Consider the following 23,694-nt stretch of genomic DNA (forward strand, 5'->3'; position numbering starts at 1 on the left):
TCAATGAATAAATACAGAATATTTCAGTGGAACGACAGAGCTGTATAGATTATGTTCAGTCATCTCCTTCCAGCAGTCTTTCACAGTATAAAAACACAAACCAAATCATTCACATCAATCAAATTCATGGCTGCAAATTATCCATTTGAAGTGACAGGACTAAATGAATGTTTTCTCAAAAGCTTTCCTGATTTACTACTACTTTGATTTACTTCCCAAATGTTCCCTTGGGACAAGCAGAGAGATATGAGGTATCCATCAGGCAAGATTTTGGCTGTTTTGTTTTTGAAGGAAGCAACAATAAAACATTTTTTATGGAAGAAAGATGAGAGGAGCAGATTAAAGCCCAGCATGACAGTTGCACAGAGCCCTGCTCTGAATCCCCATCGCAGCAACACCAGCTCCATTTCCTCAGCCAAATGCACCCCTATGGCCTATGCAGAGGACATCTTTCTCCTGTGCCAACTGCTGGAGGATGGGAGCTTTCAGCTCTGTTCCACCCCACAAGCTGGTCGTTTAGTCCATCAACATCCATGCATCAGAGACATAGTAACAGACCACCAAAATGGTACATTTAATCCATTCCACAGAGAATATTCAACAGACAACACCATGCTCAGTTACATTCTTGGAGAGGTAGTTATGATAGATACAACTTTAACCTAATAGGGAGTTTTTCTTTAAATGAAAAAATGGATTTGCTAGCATAAATATTTTTAAATGTAAAAAGAGTGAAAATGAAATAAATCAGACTAGCAGTGTTTTGAAAAACAATGTACCAAACAAACATTTTCCTTAGTGCTACCTTATTAATCATGAAGCAGCTAACAGTGTTAAGGCCAATTGCTCAATATATATATATTTTTTTCAGAGTGCTCTCACATCTTTTAGTCCATGTTTTCAACTTCAACTCTGTTTGCTTGCCCACGAATACAGTAGTGTATTTTATCATTACAGTAACACATACTGATAACTTCAGCCCTTGAAGGCTTTTTTTATATTGAGCTTGGCAATATTAATCCTTCTCAAATACGATTTTTGGCATTTAGAATTTCCTTTGTTCTAAAAGTGGGAACAATTATCTCTATGTTCAATTACTAATTTAGCTGCAGCCAAATACTTGCCTGTACAAATGTAATCAATGACAGGAATAGCCATACTTCACTCCATTCTCACCTTGCTACATGGTCACAAAGGTGCCTTACCTCTTCTTTTTTCACACTTTCATTCAGTTCATTCTAAACATTCAACAAATCTGTTCTACTAACAATGTCAAATCATCAAAACAAGACCCATGCAGAACTATGTTCTTTTTTTTTTTTTTTTTTTTAAGAATTAACAAGATTATATCATATCCATCAAATTATCAAAGGAGTTATAGTTTTAATTAAGCAATTAAAACTATGTTTATTTGGTTCCTTTCTTTAAAAGTTGTAATTTTTAACAGAGTGGTTAAAACTAATCTCCTCTGTATTCAAAATGGCAAAATGCTATGTTCAGGTTCTTTGTTCACCTTTCACGATAGTGTTTGCAATTTGTTTTTTATTATTTGGAACTTAGTTTTTATTTCCTTCTAATTAGAAATTTAGAAGTGAAAAATGTTTATTCTTTTAATTAGGATTTCAATATATAAAGAGAAATCACAGCACCTGCAACTTCTTTGGTCTTCGCAAATAAATACTATATGTGCAAAACCCTTTACATTATAAAAGTGAACTTAGTTCTAGAAAAATGTTGTCACACTCACTTCCAGAGATAAATTGCCTGACTAAAAGGCTGCTAAAGTCAGCGGAAAGCATCACAAACTAGGAAGAGTTATTTATGTATTCAAACTTCTCTCTTGTGTATGTGGAAGAATACAGACAGCAAATTTATAGATAGTCTTCCTAAAATGCTAGAAAACTTGCCAACCTGCCTTTAACTTTGCCTGAAAGTATCATTTTCAGCATGGGAACCAGATCATCTAGCCTTTGGAATCTCTCGGTCAATCTCAGTCTGTGATGAACATTAGGGTACATTTTCAAGAATAAAAGGGGGAGACATGGAGAACTTATTGGAGCTGGGTTGAAATGACACAGACATAATGGGGCCAGTTCCCTCTGCAGCATACAGACTGCATCAGCACTACATGCCACTGGGATCTGGGCCTCCCTGGTTCTGTGTGTGCTACCCTGCAGCAATAAGACTCAATTCTGTGTCATTGTTAGAGCCCCTAGCATCAGAAATACTTTGAGGGTTATATTATAGTCCACAAAGAGCAGAGAGAATAAAAGAGGCTGAAGGCCAGTGGTATCTGCCTCAGATGGTTCACATGTGCATTCAAATGTGGGCAAGGCAGTGTTGGAGGCAGAGCACATGTTGGGCAAGTTTCTTCATCCTGCCTTTTGGAGGGGGTTCCTGATATGAACTATTTCCAACATTGCTCCACTACTGTACTGGAAAAAGCAGTCAGTAGAGCCAAAGTGGAAGGCAGCAGTTATGAGGTATAGCTGACCACAGGTCAAACAATTGATCTTGCCCCTTAATCCACTGTTATTGAGCAGTATTGACCAACACAGACTAGCTAGGGAAAGTTACAATATATTTTTGTAACTATATTTCTGTTTTCCAAGGAAATAATCTAAATTCCACTTAGGCTAACAACAAAACACTCAGCACAGTAGACAGCTGAACTCCTATCTCAGAAAAATAATGGTCCAAAGGTATTAAATAGTACCGACATGTAGCTACAGTAAAAAAACCCTGTAAATTATTGGCATTTCAGAAGTAGGCATTACAAGTTCAGAATGAAAATCCCTAGATATTAATCTACATTTTAGGTTCTTTACAGTCCAAAACATAATTATGATCATATCAAGTACTCCTAATTCAAGTTAACCTTATAATTATTACTTGGATGAATGACACCTTACCTCAGAGGGTTGCAGGAATGAGCAACTCTAGAACTGAACTCAAATTTTAATTCAGAGTAACAAAAGAACCAATCAAACATATGCTAGGACTGGCTGCTCACAGGTTTCGAGATACATACGTGATTAAGTGTTCTTTTGATTCAAATCAGTAAGGAGAATGAAATAAACACAAAAGAAAATTGATGATTGTGGATTTAAGTTGACGTCATTTAATTGGGTTGGGCTTTTCAGCTTTCTCTACACAGTTATTTAGGAAGTTCATTAATTATTAGCAGACTTGACAGTTTCTGACTGTTATAGAGAGACACCATATTGTGAGAAGAGCTGAAGCATGGCTGCCTATTTAGCATTCAGGTAATTAAGGATGTTGGACAGATGAGTGCCTGTTTGGTATATTCCTTCTTTTGAAGTCTTCAAGTAAAATACAGTCAGTGTAGATTAGTTTTAATAGCAAAAAAATACATTCCCTTTTAGCAAATATGAAGCAGTAATCCTGAAATTCAAAGCATGGAGCTCTGAATTAACCTAAGTAGAAACAATTCTGGAAAACAGTATTGAGAGACAAACCTCTCAATGGTAGAGAATTTAGTGATGTCTTTTAAAGCTTTTATACATTTCTTATGTTGGTTTTGCTTCCTACTGCTCTCTTCATGTAGAAAATGAAATACAAATAAAATATGATGCTCTATTCTTGAAATCAATAGTCTAATTCAGTTTGCTTTTAGTGTGCTGGATTTCATCAAGAGTTAGCTCACATTATTTATGAGATATGCAGTTGTAAAATAGAAGACAGCCCCCTTTCTCTTGGTTATCAGAATGAATGCAGTTGAAAAATGTTATAAATTAAAAAAGAAATCTATAAGGCTTTTTGCAATTTAAAGAGAACTTTGAAAGAGCAAGTTGCAAAAGAACATTTTGCCTTCAACAAAGGTTTCACTTATCTTTTTGGTTTCTTGAGCTAAGCATATAAAATGCTCGTGATCTGCCAAAATTTACATACACTCATACTCATTCCCAAAAATGAAACCTGTTTGTAGCACCACCTTCAAGCAGCTGCCACCAATCTTAAAGGACACTACCCTTCTCCCCATTATTCAATCTTCCTGTGAAAGGCAACCATCTGTGAGACATATTCCTAGCCACCTGCTGCCCCAGCCAGCTGTTTCAATTGTACATTGCAGCTGCCACCTATGGAACTAGCTGGAAGCAAAAAATGCTCCAAGCAAATGGGAAATGGATCGGCAGGTTGCCAGAGACAGAGGGGTCGATTAAAACTCAAGGAAGAAAGCTGACTGAAACTGTCTGTGAAATGTGGTAGCAAGGAAATAAATGGAGACTTACAGCAGATGAAATGTCCTGAAGGGTCTCAGCAGGTTTCTTTCCCCTCAAGCAACTCATCTGCTTTGCTAGAAGAAATCTTTAAGAAAGCTTTCCTACTCAATTTAGCTGCAGGGAATGGGAAAATTCACTCCAGCTTTCTCCTATCCTACAAATTGAGCTATGAAAAGGCCAGAATCAGAGTAAATTTCTAGAAGGTAGTTGAGAAGGGTAAATGTTCCCTATGTCTCATGTACATGAGGAACTTACTTTGCAATAAAGCTGAAATGGGATTTAAGTAGTACACAGTCCTGTGCTGGCACTGTATGCATGGGTAATTTTTAGTCTCCTGGTGAAGGGGAGTACACTCGAAAGGACTACTGAGATACAGACGGCCTAAATTTATGAAAAGCTAGAGAGTAGAAAAGTCATGCACAGTAAGGAAAAAAAAAAAAGGATGAAAAATCAAATGACCTAGTCGCTCTAAATATAAAAATTAATGGGATAAATCCACAGCTGGTACAATCAAATACTTGGTTTCATCAAAGCTTTCCTGATGTACAACACATGAAGATGTGTCCCAAGAATCTTAAAATGAATATTCAGTTCACCTTTGCCAATCACTGCTCAATTTTTATTTTATTTTTTAAATAAAATTTTCTGATAAACTTATCACTGCTTCATGGCAAGAGCTTCAACTACTTACTGTCCAACATCACTATTAAAAAGGTGATGAGCTGGTACATCATTAAAGGCAGCAGATTATTTCTTGTGTGCAGGGAAATTGTGTCAATTTTAAATAAGTGAGCTACTATTAAAATGATGTTTGTCATTCAAGTGAGTTAGCATTGCCAGTCACCACCAATTCTAGTAACTATTGTCTTGGTTTACAATATTGTTGAAAAACATGGAAGTTTAACTCAGCTGATGTTTCCTTTGTGATTATGAAAATGTATCACTAGTTTACTGAATTATATTAGATTTTACATCTTCTGCTCCAAGTTCTATTTTGGGTAGAAACATGGTGCATACACTGATTTTTTTTTAATAGTGGAACATTAATGTCACTTATTAAAATTAAAAAATTGACATAATATAATTTCTACTGCTTGTTTTAACCAATTCTTCCTTCTAAGACTGGGTTTGTTTGCCAATCTTGTTAAGAAACAGAATTAAATGCTTCAGAGAATAAAACGCTATCTAACTGCACTTCTTAAAAAAGATTTGGGAGCATGCTTGCACACGTATGTTGCCTGTATTATTAACTTAATGAGCTTTTTTTGAAAATCTCTTTAGAGGTAACTGGACAAAACTCAGTTTTCCATTGCTTTTATAAAGACAAATCCAGTTTGCAGAGTAAATGAAAGCCTTTATTAATACGAACTATGAAATTACTGCTAAACTTTCTAAATAGAATTTATTACTTGGGAAACTGGATTTAAAAGTTCTGGAACAGAAATATTAATAATTGCATACATTTAAATGCTTGGTGGAAAACAGCTTACTTCTGGAGAACATGGTGGAGCAGAGTAGATAAAGAAGAAAAGTGTAGAGTCTGATGAACGCTATAGGTGTGTGCTATATTTAAACTCTCCAATTCATATTGAAATGCTTGAAGAAAAAGACTAAATAAAAGAGGTATGACTGGATACTTTCATGATCACTTTGTGCAGCTAAACATATATATTAAACACTCGAGTCCAGTCAGGCTTTTAAAAAATTATCAGTTTTTGGGAGTAGCCAAGCAGGCATGCCTTGAGAAGACATCTCTCCTCCTAAAACTAATGACTGCTCTGTGTATTCTGGGTGCACATAGTTATACTACTATTATACTACTATACTTTCAAGGATGGCTACTTTAGAGGTGGCTGCTGCTATTTCTGTATTATAGTATTTTCTCACGTTGCTCCACTCACCCAGGCTTTCCCATATTCTAAGTAAAGTGCATTAAGAGAATTTGTTCTCAGAAACACATCATCTATTGGTATGTATTGGTTTCTTATTACAGAAACACAGCTATCACATGGGAAAACACGACACATGACAGTGTTGTGCAGTGGTCCGGCAGATTCCTGTCCAGGCACTGGGTAGATACTTGTTAATAAAAAACCCTGTCCCAATTTTGAATGAATGAATAAATGAATCCATCAAATTTCTGCCAAGAACGTCTGCTAGATAAGGTACTGAAAATCCAGAAAATAAAAAAATATATATTTGAAAAAATATACATTTGAATATATATTTGAATTTATGTATGCATTATATTTATACATGCATTTATACATACATATAAATGTGTATTTGTATTTATATTTACATATCTATACACAGGAACATATACTAATTTTAACATTTAATCAAAAGTTACCCGTCTAAGAAACTAATGTTTACATTTCAGGTAAAATATACCTTCTTTACACTTGTTTATTTGGGGATAAATAGCAAATTACTATTTATACAATTTGGAAATACTATTAAGGGAAGTATCCATGGGATATTCCAGAAAGATATTTAGTAAATTAGTAGTTTCCATCTGCAACCAAAGCATAAGAGGGTAATCAAAATATTTAATAAACACACAGTAGCTGATGATATCTCCACTTCCTGATGCACTCAGGGATAAAAAGTGCTTGTAAAATAACCCAGGGTTGGATGACATCAACACGTGCTACCAGCTAAAAGGCGCAGAATACAGTGAACATTTAGAAATATTCTACTAGATATAAGTGTGTTCACTAATATTATATATTAAGGCTGCAGGGTGACCTCATTGTAGCCTTCCAGAACTTAAAGGGAGCCTATAAATAAGAGGGGAGCTAACTCTTTGAAAGGGTAGATAACAACAGGACAAGAGGAAATGGTTTTAAGTTGAAGAAGATTTAGATTGGATATGAGGGGAAAGTTCTTTACCAAGAGAGTGGTGAGGTGCTGGAACAGACTGCCCAGAGAGATTGTGGATGCCCCGTCCCTGGAGGTGTTCAAAGCCAGGTTGGATGGGGCCCTGGGCAGCCTGGTCTAGTATTAAATGGGGAGGGTGGTGGCCCTGCCCCTGTAGCAGGGGGATTGGAGCTTGATGATCCTTGAGGTTCCTTCCAACCCAAGCCATTCTGTGATTCTATGATTAAGATATATATAAAATATAAGCCCATTACCACATTAAATTATATGATGCCAGATAAGGATATCAATTGCTCAAGATACAATTTCTTCTATGTATTTCCCAAGGTTGTACCATCACATAAGTCAAACAAAATTAGGAAAAAAAGAAAAAGGATGGATCTACACAGGTCTATGTTGCAAAGTAAAGTGGAAGAAGTTTACACATGCTAAATGTGGTGCCTCTTTAACAAATACACTGATTAGACATATTACTATTATCCTATTTGTTTCAGTGAAATGAACACAGCCAAAATTCTGTTTTGTCCTAACATTTCCAGAGATCATGCAGATATAAAAATAAGATCTATGCTCTCTCTGACCCCACACTTCATCAACAAAATGATTACATTTCAAGCTGTTGTCTTTGCTTCGCAGGGAGGAAAGCTTTTGCTTTCAGAGATCTGAACCAGTTGAACTGTAAATGAAAGTTCATTTCATCCATCATTACTAAACATGAAAAAAAAAAAAAAGGCTAGATTTTCAGATCACAGAGCAGCACAGATGACAGAAGATACATTCCTTTTCCGACAGCCTTGAAGTGATGGCATTGCAAACAGTAATCACTGCATGCAAATAATATGATTACAGATATCCCTTCACTGTATAGCTAGACAGTGAATGGTGGTTACTATCAGAACTGTTACATCTTTATGACTACTAAAAGGAATGGGAACACTGCTATCACAAGTTAGAATGATTTGTAGATGCTTCAGGAGACTTACTTGAATAGACATGAGAAGTCTGAAATCTTCAGAAGAGGTCAGAGAAATCTCAAAAACAGGACCTTTTATCAGTAAGTCAATGCTGCTTGGACATCTTGCAAGTTCTGAGTAAGACTACTTTATGTTCAAACCAGATAAGGAAAAAAATACAAATGGTACCTTAATTAAGAGAGCTGACCTTCAATTTTTTCTCTAGGGACAGGATGAAGTCAGAGATAAGCAGAACTTTTACTCATATCCACTACTAAAAGGATAATGATGAGTGAAAAAAACTACTGTTTATTTTAAACAGAGTTTGTCACTGATGAAGTGATGGATAATATTCACTGTAATGGAAAATGGATGAATTAATAATAAAAAAACAGTCTTACCAGTAAAGTTGATGGGCTACTTGGATGCTCTGAAGAGAGCGATTCAGCAGGAGTTTCACTAGAGGGCCTTCCAGACTCCACTCAAACTTAAGCACCTTAACAGATAAAAAGAAAAATCACCTGAATGCTGGTCTTGCTATCTTTCACTTACATAAATAAAATTAATTGGAAAGGATAGTATCTCCAGTGATTAGCTTGCATGAAACAATCCAATTTATGGAGAATGCCCATGAAATGAAACTTCACGACACAAGTAGATACTATCCCCCGCAAGACAACAGGATATCATCTGGATTTCGGACATAAATATACATGCAAATATACAGTCTTTGCTATATTTACATTTTTGCCATTTTCATTTGGAAAATAAATTCTATCCAAAAATTTATTTTGAAACAGGAGCTGTGAAAGGTGAAATCTTCCATAAGCATTCAAATGTGCTGAATGTTGTAAAGGTGTGATGGTTCCACTTCTTCACAGTAAAGGACTACATAGATATGTGCATTCATGTGTACTTATGTATCTACATACAAATATGCATATGTGCATGGATATGTGTGCATATAAATATAAACATATTGAAAAAAAAAACCCACAAATAAAACCCTGAGGAACTCTGAAATGAAGAACTCTAAGAAAACCATGTGGTTGGAATTACAAAATAAGTGGATAAGACTAGCTCCTCCTCAACTAAAGAACAGGACTGATTCAACACAAAGTTATTATTTTGCAACAGGCCTGTAATACGTAAAACATTAGTTTCCACTGAAAAGCAGTGTACATCTCTGAAGGAACTATTCTATAACCAACTTGATGTAGTTACTGTGTGCTGACAATGATTTTCACTGCGTATGTGACACTAGAGAAATGTGATTCATTGCAAAGAAACCTCTTTTTGACCAACATAGCCCAGGCCCTGGCCTGGCAGTCATAGCAGCATTTGTTTTATACAGATGCTTTTTCTTCTTCCTTTTTTTTTCTTTTCTTCCTTTCTGTAGAAAGGTCACTTTGTGGTACATGGAAAAGATCAATGACATTACCAAAACAATTGCATTCTCTCAAGTGAGAATATCTATATGTCTGTCCTGTTAATTCAAACATTTCATCAGCTGGTCAGTCTTTCTTACTTATTGCTCTTACAATATATAAAACTGAAAGAACCGAAAGTGTTTAATGAACTTATTGATCTGGACAAAAGACACCATTGGCTAAAAATTTTTTTCGTACCTGAACCAGCTGTGGGAGATATTCTAACAATTCATCATTTGATAGATTTTCTATTTGCTGGACTGCTGTTCGGCGAATATCTTTATCTGGAAAACTAAAGCAAAACAAACAGATATTACTAAGAGGTACCAAGACACTGTTTATGCACTGCAACTCTCTTGAGCTCTTACTGATGCGAAATGCTAGAAAAACAGTTTTCTTCTCCAAATGGAATAGAAAAAATAATTTCATTTCCTTCACTACAGCAAGAGTCAAGAAATAGAGAGTAGATCGCTTAATTGGATTGACTGCTATAGCACTGTACAAGAAAATCATAAACCCAGTACCCTGGAACACTGATCTTCAAATGCCTTTTTTTATTTTGAATTATCAAGCATTATAATTTCCTTTATATTTATTGAAATATGAAGGCAATTGTGCATCCTCCCTTGCTGTTTTTAGCTGTAATAGGAAATTTCTGTGCAATGGAAACACTTAACAGTCACTTGAAAGCATTTGTTTTGAGTAACAGCATGAAAACTTGAAAATTTCCGTACAATGAGGCTTCATGTTAGAAAAATTGTTGCAATGTCAGTGCTCCTGGTTCATAACATAACAAAATTTTAAATATTTTTAAACAGAAGTAATTTGGAAGTGGAAAGCAGTTTTTCACTTTAGTTCTCCTGAAAGAAAATTTAGTAAAAAAAATCAAGGCATTCCCTCAGAAGGTCTCCAAGTCTGTGAAAAATGCTTCTCTGATGGGAAAATGCTCAATCAGTGCTCGTCAGAAGCTATACCCTCAATAAATCCTGGCAGGAAATGTTCAATGAGTGTTTAAAATAAGCTGCATTCTCAAAAACAATCTAGTTGAAATCAGTATGACTGTGTCCTAATACAGACTTTGTGATGAAACTGTAACTGTAACTGATAAAAGAAGATAAGATGCTGTGGCAGCAATGATAAAAATAGGGAAGGGAGGACAAATAATATATCCACTCAATTTTTTTTTTTCTTTCAAATAAAGAGAATGAAATGTTGATGTAATCTTGACTGATCAAAACTGCCTGTTAAAAGTTTCTCTTAGAAAAAGACAAAGAATACAGTGTTTCTTCTAATATTCAAAAGCTGACATTTCAGAAAAGAAAAAAAGAAGCAAAAAAAAAAATCTAGATTTTGATATGCTGCCCTTTTGATGCTAACAGAGAATTCCAAGAACAAAAAAGTTGCCTAAGTTGCTTTACACTTAAGCATTCTGCCATGGTCCTGCTTTTATGAGGAAAAGAATAGATGTGGTCATCTGCATATCTGTTACGCGTCAACATGCTTAACTATTTATCAGTACTTGACATTTGTCCATTACAATCCCAAGAGTCTCTTCTGTCTTCTGAAGCAAACTGGGAATGTTCATACAAACCTTTCCCTCATCAGAACTGTAAGAGTTATCATCTGTGCCAAAGGGGCAGAAATGTCTTCAGATGCACCACAGTCAATTAGATATTGTTTAAAAAGGGCTACTGGGCTGCAGTTCAGTTCTCTAAGGGCAAGCATCTGCCCCACAAGAAGCAATATATCCCTCAACTTCTGAACAAATACAGCCATTAGACTCTTTCATGCACTGCAGTCCAGTGTCTCACTGATTTGTCACTCCATGCCATACGTAAAAATGATGAATAAAGACCACAGATTATGTTGCAATTTGCCCTGGAGGAATTCCTTTGAAATCAGAACTGTCACCTATTGCAGAAGGTCTAAGGGGGCCATCAATATTACTGTTTTATATGCTCAGCAGAGAAACAGACTGGTCTTCTCCCAGCTTTTTATCCAGCACCTTTTGTAAACTCTATATCCACTAAAAAATAAATCAGAAGTAAAACACAAGAGGCAGTGCCACATTTGCAGCACTGACTTGCTGATTGCTATCACAAGAAAAGAAATTGTAAAGGTAAGTGCTCTGAAGTATAATGGCCCTTGCAGCTCAAAAGTTGAGCTTTTAAATTTAATAAAATAAACTGAAGTAAAATAATAAACAGACCTATGTATGCTTTGATCACCAAATTAACTACATTTCTTCTAATAAAAGTGGACATTTAGAGAACAAATAGCTAAGAGTCAGACCTACTTGAGATGTCCGGTTTTTTGTACTGATACCAGCTGTAATACTTTCAAACTCCCTGTTAATGTAGCTCATTTAATATTTTAATATTATATTTTTCTGTTATGGTACATATTTGATGATGTTTATAGTACAGTTAATAAACACTTGCATGATGCTGGGAGAGCCTTGATGGGGACAGACAGAATACTTTGTAAATAAATTATCATGTTTGTCCCAAATTAGCCCACTTTGCAAGTACTATTTATTTTTTTACTTATTTTTTTACAGGCAACCTATTAGGAACATGAAGTTGTTACTTTAATATTCATATGGCTATTTAGAACAAAAGATACTTCAAGGAGGATCACATATTAAAAAAATTAATTCTTTCCATATCATTCTATCATCTAATTTCGCAATTGCTCCAAAGGTTTGTGTGCCAAGCATGTGCTGATAATATGGAAATTAGTCAAATTCTTTCCCTTCTCCCCTAATTCAGCAGGTTTCTGAACAATGAAATATGTTCCATATAGACACAGAATCTTCCACCAATGTTGGAAAACACTTCCAAGATCATCCAGTCCAACTGTCCACCTACCACTGACATTCTCCCACTACACCATGTCCTTTAGTACAGCATCTGACTCAAGGTTTGGCCTCACCAGAGCTGAGTACAGGGAAAATACCACTTCCCTGCTCCTGTCGACTACGCTATTTCCGATACAAGTTAGGGTGCCTACACTACTGATTTATGTTTAGCCATCCCTTTCTTCTATACAGTCTTCCAGGAACTTTGCCCCAAGCCTGTAACACTGCCTGGGGTTGTTGTGGCCAAAGCACAGGACCCAGCTCTTGGTGGCCTCATTCAACAGATGGCTCTGTAACTCACTGCGAGAAATCACTTTAGGTCTAACAAAACATGGTCGCTGTTTATATACTGGGGCATAGGTGATTTCCAAGGCTTGCTACAAAGAATATGTAACTTTTATATACACAATGAGAACTCAAGAATAAGATGAGATGACCATATCACAACAGAGTCAATACTACAACCTTTTGGGCTCCTAAGGAGCAAGAGCTGATCTCAAGTGCATATATCTGATCAGTTTTGGAAAGAATTTGAGCCATGACTATCAGGTTCTTGATGTGTGATCTTTGACAACTGTTTGTGAAAGCAGAGATTTGGGCACCCCTCTCCCTGGCTGTTTTAAGACCGTATCCAAAAATTTAGCAAGAAAAAAATTGCAACTTAAAATAAAACACTTAAAAATGTTTGATTTTTTTCATTGCACAGATTCTAAATGTGATTGAAACTGGACATTTTCATTCAGGTTTCCAATTACTTCTAGCTATGGTCTTCCTCTTCCTTTACTTTCTGTTCCCTTTCTTCTATTTTTTCCCCCTCAACAAACAAGGTCAATAAATAAGTAAGTGGATAGAACTATTGTGATCCTCATTCATTTTCCTGAATTGCAACACACAGTATCTTTCTTCTTTCAAATAATTATATGTTTGCCATCCATTCAGGTAATGGATATTCCACAACTGGGACTGTGTCTCATAAGTTTGTCCCACATTTATATTCTCAAGGACACTACTGAAGAAAAAAACAATACGTAAACAATGGTTGTCAGGTCTAGTCCACAACAGTTAACATTATGATGGACTTCAAATTTTCCCTTCACAGCTGGTCTTGAAGCCTGCATACTCCTTAAGTTATTAAACTGATTTCCTTTGATATTTAACCTCAAGTAACCTTTTGCTGTTTTGTTCTTTTATCCCTGCATGATGCCAGTGATTGACAGCCATCTATTTTGTAACTTATGTCTGAGTAGTTTAAAATTGTTAGGTTTCCCATGAGATTTTACGACGGTTTTTGAAAAAGCTGAATATTGAGCTGAATGAGAACAGACTACAATTTCCTTTAGAAATAAGAGCAACATCCAGTCTTTTATTATTCTCATACAGATAGCCAGTACGGAGCATCTTGTCTGGCTTTACCTTTCAGCTAAATCAGATTCAAACAGAAAACTAAGTGCTGCTGAGGTATCCTGTGGATTTGTGATATTCTCTTGAGATTTTGGCATTTGCCAGTGACTTGATTGTAAATGAGAAATAGATGTGCGTTTCATTTTTCTTATTGCAATGTTTCAAATACCCCCATGCTTGAAGATATTTGTCAGATAAACTGATATGTCATTTTACTGCATGTTCTAGTGTTTGAGTACTTCTGTAAAGAATGAAATGGCCTTTCATGAGCCATCCACACCACAAAATTCTGCAGCTCTAGAACATGTTAAAACAAAGCACAAAACTAATTATAGATTATTGTTTTTTCTAACTTTATTTCTTTGCATAAACCCATGGTTGCCTTCCACGTTGATATACAGTTAGGACCTTTTTAATCAAATAAGTTGCAGAGAGGCCAGATATGCTTTAGCTGCATCTGTTTGATAACTATTAAATGCTCATTGCAGACTTGCAGGTTAAAACAATGGCTATCTGATTCAAGGTGTCTCAAATCAATTTGGCTTTCAAAGGTTTATGAACAGGCTAGTTTCAAGCTATCCCATTTTATTATAATTACTGTTTAGAAAGTGAGTTTTACATATATTTATATATACCTTAACCTCTATAGCTACACAGAAATTCTGCTAAATAATGTGAAAATCAACAGTAATGTTTTGAAAGTCAAAGGCTGAGGGATACTATAACCATAAGCATATTATCTCTGTCCATGGAGGAGTATGAAAGAGCCTAATTTCTGCTATTTGGGTTAATGAATTCATTTTGGCTTTCCTTTTAGATCATTTGAAATCAAAATAACCTGACAAAAATTTGCAAGTATGATTGCTTTATACATACACAGAACATTGGCATACTAGCGATACACCATATGAGGTAGCATTTCTAACACTGTCTTTGGTGTCTCTCAGTTAAGAAGAAAATTCTTTGAATAAAAAAGTATTCTGGTGTCATTTCCCCAGTCTGTCACGAAAAGTAGATATGGTCAGAGAAAGCTCTAATTTCACAGAATCACAGAATCGCCAGGGTTGGAAGGGACCTCAAGAATCATGAATCTTCAACCCCCTGCTACATGCAGGGCCATCAATCTCCCCATATAATAGTGGACTAGACCAAATTTCACTGAATTTTGGCTTTTTTTTGCCATGACCAATAGGTGAAGTCTATAGTAAAACTCATAGGGCACCAATAAGCAATGGTAGAAGGGACCATCCTTATACTTTTGCTTTAGGAAGAAGAAATATATATTTTTCAGGCAATCCCTTCAATCACCCATCCCTGAAATTAGAAGTAAAATTAGAAGTATAAAATCCTATTTTTCACTTTTCCTTGACAGCTGTCTCATCCCATATTTATTGATTAAAGAAACAATCTTTTTACTATTATTATTTTTTAAAGTGTTGGCTTCTGGGGCTTTAAGAATCAATGCACTTGCTCCAAGTACTGGATTCAAGACTGCTGCTAAATATATCTGTGAAATATACCATTATTGAGCTTCCAATTTATGAATGTACTTCCTTTCCACAGAATAAATGACTATGGTATCATTTGGCTGCCCTCATATGTGCTTGAAAAGATGAAGAGCAAAAGCAGGAGAGATGTGCCCAAAGAACAAGAAACATCTATTAAACTGTATATTTAGCTGTACATTGTGTACACTGTGGACAATTTAGAAGTTTCAGAAAGCTGCAAAGACAGTTCTAACTCAGATGCAGGATAACAGGGCTTAATTTGATGGGTCATGATAGCTTTCCCTAAGCACTCCAATGCTGCCTTGTAACTCATACAATGAGTTAGCACCTCCAATGATTTGATTTTTTTATCCTTGCAAATGTGAGCTTGGGCTGAATCACGACGGATGCCTCTTCTCTGCTGTGAAAAGAATGGTAAATTAGGGTCCCCAGCCTAAGATTTGCAAAAGATTAGTGATTTTGAGTACCTTCCCTAAACCATATAAAGAGGTAGCATATTCTTGCAGAAATTCAGCTTTTCTGTTGGATACTGCAAAGTGAAATTCCTAAAAATGAAGCAATATTCTGAGTGATTGGAACATCTTGATCTTTTATGACGCTCCTTACAATATGGTATAATTTGTATGTGTCATAGTTTACAATATAGAGCTCAAGTATGGATCTCCTTGCTCCAGAACGTCTTTTAAGTTCAGTTATAAACACTAAATTCATTTTTATTAAGAAAAATGAAAATAAAACTATAAAAGGGCTATTAACTCTAAAAAACCTCTCTGAGCTTAAATTACTGGAAGCTGGGAGAGTAAGGCAACATTATTATGATTAACCTATTTTAGTTGCCTTCCCTAGATGTCTGTTGTTGGACAGGATGCACTAGACTGACATTTGTTCTCATTTGGTCCAGCTGCTTCTCCACAGTTGAACTATGTTAACAAAACATATGCCCAATTTATTTTACTTACCTAGGATAAGATAGAGATGGTAACACAAGTCCTTAAAATGGACATGAATCCATAAAGAGTATTTCTTTTATATTCTGCTCATGTTTTATACAAACATGGACCTTTCAGCTGTGTCTCAGTAATCACAAGAATTCAGAGAGCTGTTTTGTTGATGATAGAAGTCAGGAACTGAGTTGATGAATTGTCAGAGCCAAGCATAATACAGGATAGAGATGAATGAACCTTCAAAAACAGCTCAGTTATGGAGCTTACAATCCAAAAGTCAGGGAAGGTAATAGTGAAGGGAAGTTGGATTTTACTCAATGCTATTTTATTTTTCAATATGACTGAAATCTGAGGAAAAGATAACAATGAGAAGAAACCTCAGAAAACTTTTTTATACAGAAAGTACTTAGCTCCTTCAGCCCACTCTCTCAATCTGCATTTACATGTCTCTCAGTAGTTAAATAATGAGACCTAGACATCTTTGAAATTAGAAATCTTAAATGAAATGTAATCCCTCTCTTTCAGAATGTTAGCTTCCCACTTGTTCATGTACCTGTACAATACTGAAATACGTGAACGACAAAATCTTTTTTAAAGATTGGTACTGTGATCCAGAACTCCTTCTCATAGTAAAGAAAATAGATCGGTGTTGTCTTTGTTGAGAAAGAAACTGTAGAGACAAACCAACTAAGTTCTTAATAAATAGCCCTTTGGCATCACTGGAGGCACCAGCCACATACAACAGTGGCACTGGGAGACACAAAGTGATGACATCATCCTGTCTTTCCATCCCAGCAATGTCTGCAAGAATAAGCATCGTGTACACTGCATTCACTTCACACTGAGAAGCTTTGTGATATATAATTCAAATACCCTGAGAAGCACCTGGCAAGAGCTAATATTCTTCCACAACCTAATGCAGAGCTGCACCTTCAAGGAACAGTAAAGCTCTTCATCTCCAGAAATGTCCCTCACACACAGAATCGAAATTTGACATAAGGTCTGAACTGAAATTGCTCTGACAAACCAGCTCAAACTCTCTTGTTACTTGAGTGTGAAAGAAAACATGTTGCCTGTGTATTCCTTTCTTCATTGAGTCTTTCATACATTCTAATCATTTATTAATGATAAACAAAATGCCAATAATATGCTCCATCTTTCAGAGAATTTGCTTCCATCACTCCCACTAAACATCAGAAATACATATATGCAAACATGTGAAACTCCTTATAGTTGAGACACGGCAATTCTTAGGAAATTGCTTTGCATTTTAAAACAACTATTGTTGAATATTGTGGGGCTGCGTAAATACAGTTCTTTCTCCTCAAGTAAAGCTCTACGTGAAGTATTTTGTTTCTAAAGGTCACGTGTAAAATATGGAACTGATATTGCAAAGCAGATGCAGTCTCATGCTTATCCAGACTAGTACTTGATAGATCAAATTTCTCAGTCATTTCATCCATAGGGTTAATGCTTTCACGGATAGAATACTTAGCAGAAAATATGTAGTAAGGTTTTAGAGGAAGCATAACTGCTGAGGCAGATCCTATCCCTTGATATCTGCCATTCCTCCAGAGGTTAGACCATCTCAAACATTCCTGAAAATCATCTCCCAGTGTAAGAAGTTGTGCGGAAGAAATCACCCAGAACTTGCTCAATTTTTCAAAATTCTGCTTCAGAAAGATGGGCTACAGGTGAGCCTGCACATACTTACACATAATCTCTAACTGGAAGCATAGTTCAGTCTTCCATATCTCCCCTTAGTTCCCCTTAGCACAGTAGTTTGAAGATATGGAATGCTATGCAAGTGCTAAGAATTTGACTGATCACCTGCTACCAGAAAGTGACTGAACCTGCTGTACGGAATGAAATACTCTTCTCATTATTCTGAAAAATAGGAAACCTTCTCAGCCAAAAACAGGGCTGGTGCATTCAACTTAAGGACATCACAGGAGTTGCGGTATAACTATTCTTTGACAGAGGGACAGAACCAAAAACAACAAAGTAGCATACTTTGTTGAGCGTAAGTGAAACACTGAATTAATCAGCAGCACATAATCATCATTCCTCTTCTTGTTAATTTCCTACTAAACTAATTGTCCCTTACCTGAAAGTTAGAAGCCCAAGTGCCTCCACAGGGTTAGAAAATCTCCATTTCCTCATGACAGAATACATTTCTGACACAGTTGTTTGATCCCAACTGGGTGCACTGCCCAGTACCAGAGGAAGGGAGCAATTTTGCTTATTGCAGTAGTAACGATAAAACCATAAGATTCTTCTCTGTTGCTCTGAGAGTCTGGAAAAGAAGATTAGAAATTCAGTTTGAAATTAAAACCACCTGGAGCTTTGTGTAGCACCAAACGTTATTGTACTGTGGGGCCAAGTCATACAGTACACTCCTTTTCAGCTACGTACATGTTTTCCTTGGTGTAGGATATCATTTTCTGCAGACCAGCTTTCATAAGAAAAGTGATACTTATACTCTGGATCTGTCAGCTTTGGGTCATATAAAAATGAAGTGTCAAAAGACACACATATATGGTTATTTCACTTCCCAAGCACTCTCATTTTTCTTCTCCACTGTTGTTGGTGTTTGTTTGTTTGTTTTCACTGAGATTTTCTGACAGAGACAAAGAAGATTCGGTTTTCACTGGGGAATTTATTGTTACTTCCATCTGCTAAGGATCATCTAAGTTCTGTAACAACCAGACATACGACACCACTAGCCATAGTTTTTATTCATGTTCTTGCTATGACTAATACAGGCATGTTTATTTCTAGCACATTTGCATTAAAATTGGGGTTTAGGTAAATCCATGCACACATGAGCATGTGTGCCCATACAGAGTCATGGCATTTGCCTCAGCTTATAAAAGGGAAGAAAAGCTCCCATCAATCTCTGTCTGTTTATAAGACCTGTTTGTAAGTATGCTATGAAAACAAAGGATGCAATACCAAATTCCTCATAGAGATATTAGGTGGTTGAATGACATATTGATAAAATAGAAGGACATCACACCACATTTCAGCACTATAAGTGCCTCAAAATAATTTTTTTACTTATATTTTCAATTTATTACCAATTCAGGTGTTTTTGCCTCATCTATATTAAAATCCTAGAGTTTGGTATTATTAGAAAACATTAGAAGAAATCATCTGTCAAAGCTCAAACTCTTCCATTTGATATCAAAGCCTTGAGAGTGCAAAGTGATCTCCAGTTGACACATGTCATTACTGAAGCCAAGATGAACACTGGCTATCTTCATCATAGCAGCTGAACACATTGGTGATCCATCTACTTAGTAAGATAATTTAATTGTGACGTAAAACTCATCTAAATATTTCAAGGTGTAAGAAACCTTGTAGAAGGCAGTATGTAAATAGTCTATTTCCAGTCAAATATTTCATTATCTGGATGCATAAGCTGGGCTTAAAATCCAGCATCTTAGAATAGAATATCCCAAGTTGGAAGGGAGCCGTCTTCCTTCTACTTACAATGATCTAGAGCATTTTTAGCCAAAATAAGGAACTTAGCCCTTCCCAAATTCTCAAGATTGCCACAGTTCATATCACTGGACGTTTAGAAGAGAGGTAGTTTTGCTGTTGTATTTGCTCTTTTTTTAAATGTCACAAGAATGTTTATTCCTCTCTGTTAGGAGAATAAGCTCATAAATGTAGGTAGAAGAAAAATCTACCCAGGATCCAAATTCAGTCATGACTTTTAGTAATCGTTTCAAGAAAAATATAATTTTAGCAATCATCTTAAAAGACTGTGTCAGAATTCACAGCATATCTATTTTAACAACACATATATGTTTCTCTCGGTGAAGGAGAAGTCACACAGAAAAAGAGATTAAAGTAGGCCTAAGACTTTATTTCCATCTTGTTTTCTTTTACATTCAGATGGTATTCTGCAGGACAAAGGGTAAATGGTTTTAAGTTGAGAGAAGGAAGATTTAGGTTGGATGTCAGGGGGAAGTTCTTTCAGAGAGAGTGGTGAGGTGCTGGAACAGGCTGTCACAGAGGTTGTGGTCATCTCTAGAGGTGTGCAAGACCCGACTGAATAGGGCCCTGGGCAGCCTGGTCTAGTATTAAATGGGGAGGTTGGTGGCCCTGCATGTGGCAAGGGGTTTGGAGATTCAAGATCGTTGAATCCAACGATCCTGGCCATTCTGTGATTCTGTGAAGCACCCCTTTTATATGTTCACTTTAAGCAGATATTGAAGCTTTCAAACAGCATGATCCAAACTATTCAATTTGTTCAAATTAAAGCAGCTAAATTTCATTCAAATTAAAGCAGCTGAAGCCTTCACTGAACTTAAAAAATGAGATAAGAAAACAATCCTTGTATCAAGTTTCTAAATAACAGATTTCACACTTTGCTTTAGAGGCAATTGCATTTTCTCTTTCCATGTTTCTGTAAGAAACTAGACTAACATATTTTAAAGATTCAAAATTAAATTAAAGGTTGGGTTAGACTTTTGTTTGGTAGTATTTTACTTTCTGGGGAGGGAGGTATTACTTTTATTCCTAGTTGTAATAAAAGTTTACATACACGTACAATAGAACATATAAAATATGTGATAAAACTGTTTTGCATAAGTTTAGCATCTGAAGATTGCTATGCTAATAAAGCTATTTCTTCAACACAGAAGTGATAAGATGCTAATAAATTCTATGTATTGATAAAAATGCAGTTCTTTAAGTTATTACGTCTAAGTTTCCCTCCCTGTATCAATTATATCAAAATATATTGTCTTCTAGCCTTCTCAACACAAAGAAAAATACAGAAGAAAGAAAATCTTACTTAAAATCTAAATAATTCATTAGTTTTCCTTTTGATAATTTCCCTCAATATCTTTCACTAAATGATGGAAATTGTTTCAGTGGAAATTGGTCTTAATTTTCATTTACTTTTGTGGGGAAATGGTAAAAATGAGTTTATATGCTTGTTCATATTCAGCCATAAGACTGAACAAGACAAAATAGCAAAACAAAGAGGCAAACAAAAAAAGAGTCAGGAAAGCAAAGCAAAGCTAGAGGTTGCAAATTTTGGCCCCCTGGCTCTGATTCTCACTTGCAGGTTTCTCTCCTGTGGACAGATTAGCAAAATCTGCCCAGAGACATTGTGAAGTCTCCTTCTCTGGAGATATTCAAGACCCACCTCAACATCCACCAGGAAGACCTGTAAGGAACCTGCTTTAGTGAGGGGTTGGACTCAATGATCTCTAAAGGTCTCTTCCAGCCCCTACAGTTCATGAAAGGTGCAGATCAATGCCCTTTTTTAGGCATGTTCTGCTATCTACCAGGCTCTAAGAAGTCTTTCTAATCACAATTCACAGCAAAGGCAGTCTAGTGATGTTTGGTAGGCAAACTAGATTCTTAGTCATTAAGTGACAAAAAAAAAAAAAAAAAAAAAAAAAGGAAGTGGAGGAAGTGGAAACAGTGAGAAAATGTAGAAAGAAATCATGTATGCTGGAAAGAAAGATGGCAAAAAAGATTGTCATTTTCCTGACTTCAAATCAGTCCCTGATCCTTTCTTCACTGGGAGCCACTGTGGGCAAACAAGCTATGTTCAAAAAGAAGCCATTGTCTCAGATGGCTATGGGGTTTTGTGTTTCAAGCATAGTAATCCTAAAAGGCATCAAAGGTTCACATCTCAACTGCTGTCAGAAGTCGGTCAAGGTATCAGGCATCAACTAATGAACTCACGTAGTTTCCTCTCTCTCATCTGGCTTCATGATGACTCCAAAGATCACAAAATTGCACACTATGTGGACCTGTGAGGAGTACAAGTGCCATACGCTGAAGTTCATTATTTTCAGACCCACTGATCTGCTCTAGTAACCCATCACTAGTCAGCATCCATGAGATGCTGGTAACAGGACCAGTGATCTCAGCTTCCAGAGACAAGGGTCTGAGAGTCAGCTGCTGTGAAGAACCACGTGTCTGGATCAGTTACTGGGGAGACTGATGTCTGCATAACATGAAGAGATCTAAAACCAGTAACCACAGTATGGTTGTGAACTTGGGGGTTTGTATATCTGGGTGTCAGCAGTTGAGGAAAGGAGGAAGATCAGGAGCTAGCTAGCAGATGAACTGAGCACAACTACTAGCGTAATTAATATTTTAATGCTACAGACTTAAATATATAGAGATAAGGGTATGTATATATTCCAATGGCAGAATTTGATCCTAATCAGGCAGAGAACGAACAGAATCAGGTTGCCTGCTTTTGTGGGAGTGCTATGCATTTCCACATGTGCTAGTAAGGCACTGCTTTCTGTCTGTGTTGATGTATGTGGCTGGACATCCTTCTGTAGTATGTGTGCCTGGCAGGAATATGCACTACAAGTCTCTAATGGCTGAACATGAGGACACAGAGCCACAGCCAGGCTGCATCCATGATGGTACTGAATTTGACAGTTTGAAACAACGACAGCCAAGTAGTTGTGTGGTTTTAGCCATTGTTTCTCCTTTTTCTGCCACAGGGTTTAGAACATTTTCTGTCCACTCTCTTATCTGCTTTCAGAAGAATGACTAGAGGGATCTTGGCAGGCTGAGGGTGGTTTCTTGTGTGTTCCATCCACAGATAACTTTTTATTTCAGAATCATATCTGAAACTTGTAGGCCTGGAGCATCATCATACATTTTGCCCCTGAAAGGTTACCTAGATTTACCAACTTTACTTGAACTATGAAAACAAGGAAGAAAGACAACTTGAGATTTTGTGGCAACAAACAGTTTTACAAATTTTAATCAAACTCCATCTTTACTGAGGGAGGTAAAAAGAATCCCTCTGATATTGATATAACAAAAAATTCTGGCTCTCAGATTTTTCTTGATCAGAAATCACTTAATAAAGATGAACTTCCTTCATTAAAACCCCCAAATAAGCAACTCTTCAACTTGACAATTTATTTGGTAGACCAGTTTGTTCATGAGATGAAAACAAGTTGTGAAAAAAAAAACAAGGACTACCATTCCTCATCCTCCAAGAATGTTATTGAACTTATCATAGCCTTAGCAGCAGCCACTTGTGCCAACGATTTGCAAAATTCCAAGATGGAAAAAGAATTTGTACCTCCTGCAAGTACTACACAACCTGTAATGAACTTCTTAAATAATTCAATGAATAGTAAAGTATACTGTATGTTACAGCATAACATTCTGTAAGAGTAACTCCTGGAAAGGGATGGGAGTGAAGAAAGCCACAGAGGGTAATGTAAATATGATAAAGCCAGAAAAAAAAAAAAAGCCACTTCAGAATGACACTATTAGTTCTGTGAATCATCATAAATGACCATGATCTCATTTTCTTCCTTTAAAATTTAAGACATGTCATCTCAGATCAGGTCATCGGTCTATTTCTCACTCAGTGTTTTGCCCCAACAGTGGCAGCTAGAGATGCAACTTACACAGACAATGCCAGCCTGGCCATTTGCAGTGGTTTCCTCCCTTCATGCACCCA

At 36.3% G+C, this 23,694-nt stretch overlaps 1 protein-coding gene across 1 annotated transcript in view; it reads right to left on the reverse strand.

Moving 5' to 3' along the window:
• The window catches only part of PIK3C2G (phosphatidylinositol-4-phosphate 3-kinase catalytic subunit type 2 gamma), a gene marked incomplete at both ends in the record, with an annotated part of 204,350 nt that overhangs the window by 106,820 nt on the left and 73,836 nt on the right, over nucleotides 1-23,694 (reverse strand). The window contains 3 exons of the mRNA XM_079544626.1: nucleotides 8,482-8,576; nucleotides 9,709-9,802; nucleotides 18,331-18,519. Coding sequence (XP_079400752.1) covers nucleotides 8,482-8,576; nucleotides 9,709-9,802; nucleotides 18,331-18,519 — 378 coding nt within the window. The remainder of the gene's footprint in view (nucleotides 1-8,481; nucleotides 8,577-9,708; nucleotides 9,803-18,330; nucleotides 18,520-23,694) is intronic.

Source organism: Tetrao urogallus, assembly GCF_951394365.1.
Source record: "Tetrao urogallus genome assembly, chromosome: 1".
Lineage (NCBI taxonomy): Eukaryota > Metazoa > Chordata > Aves > Galliformes > Phasianidae > Tetrao > Tetrao urogallus.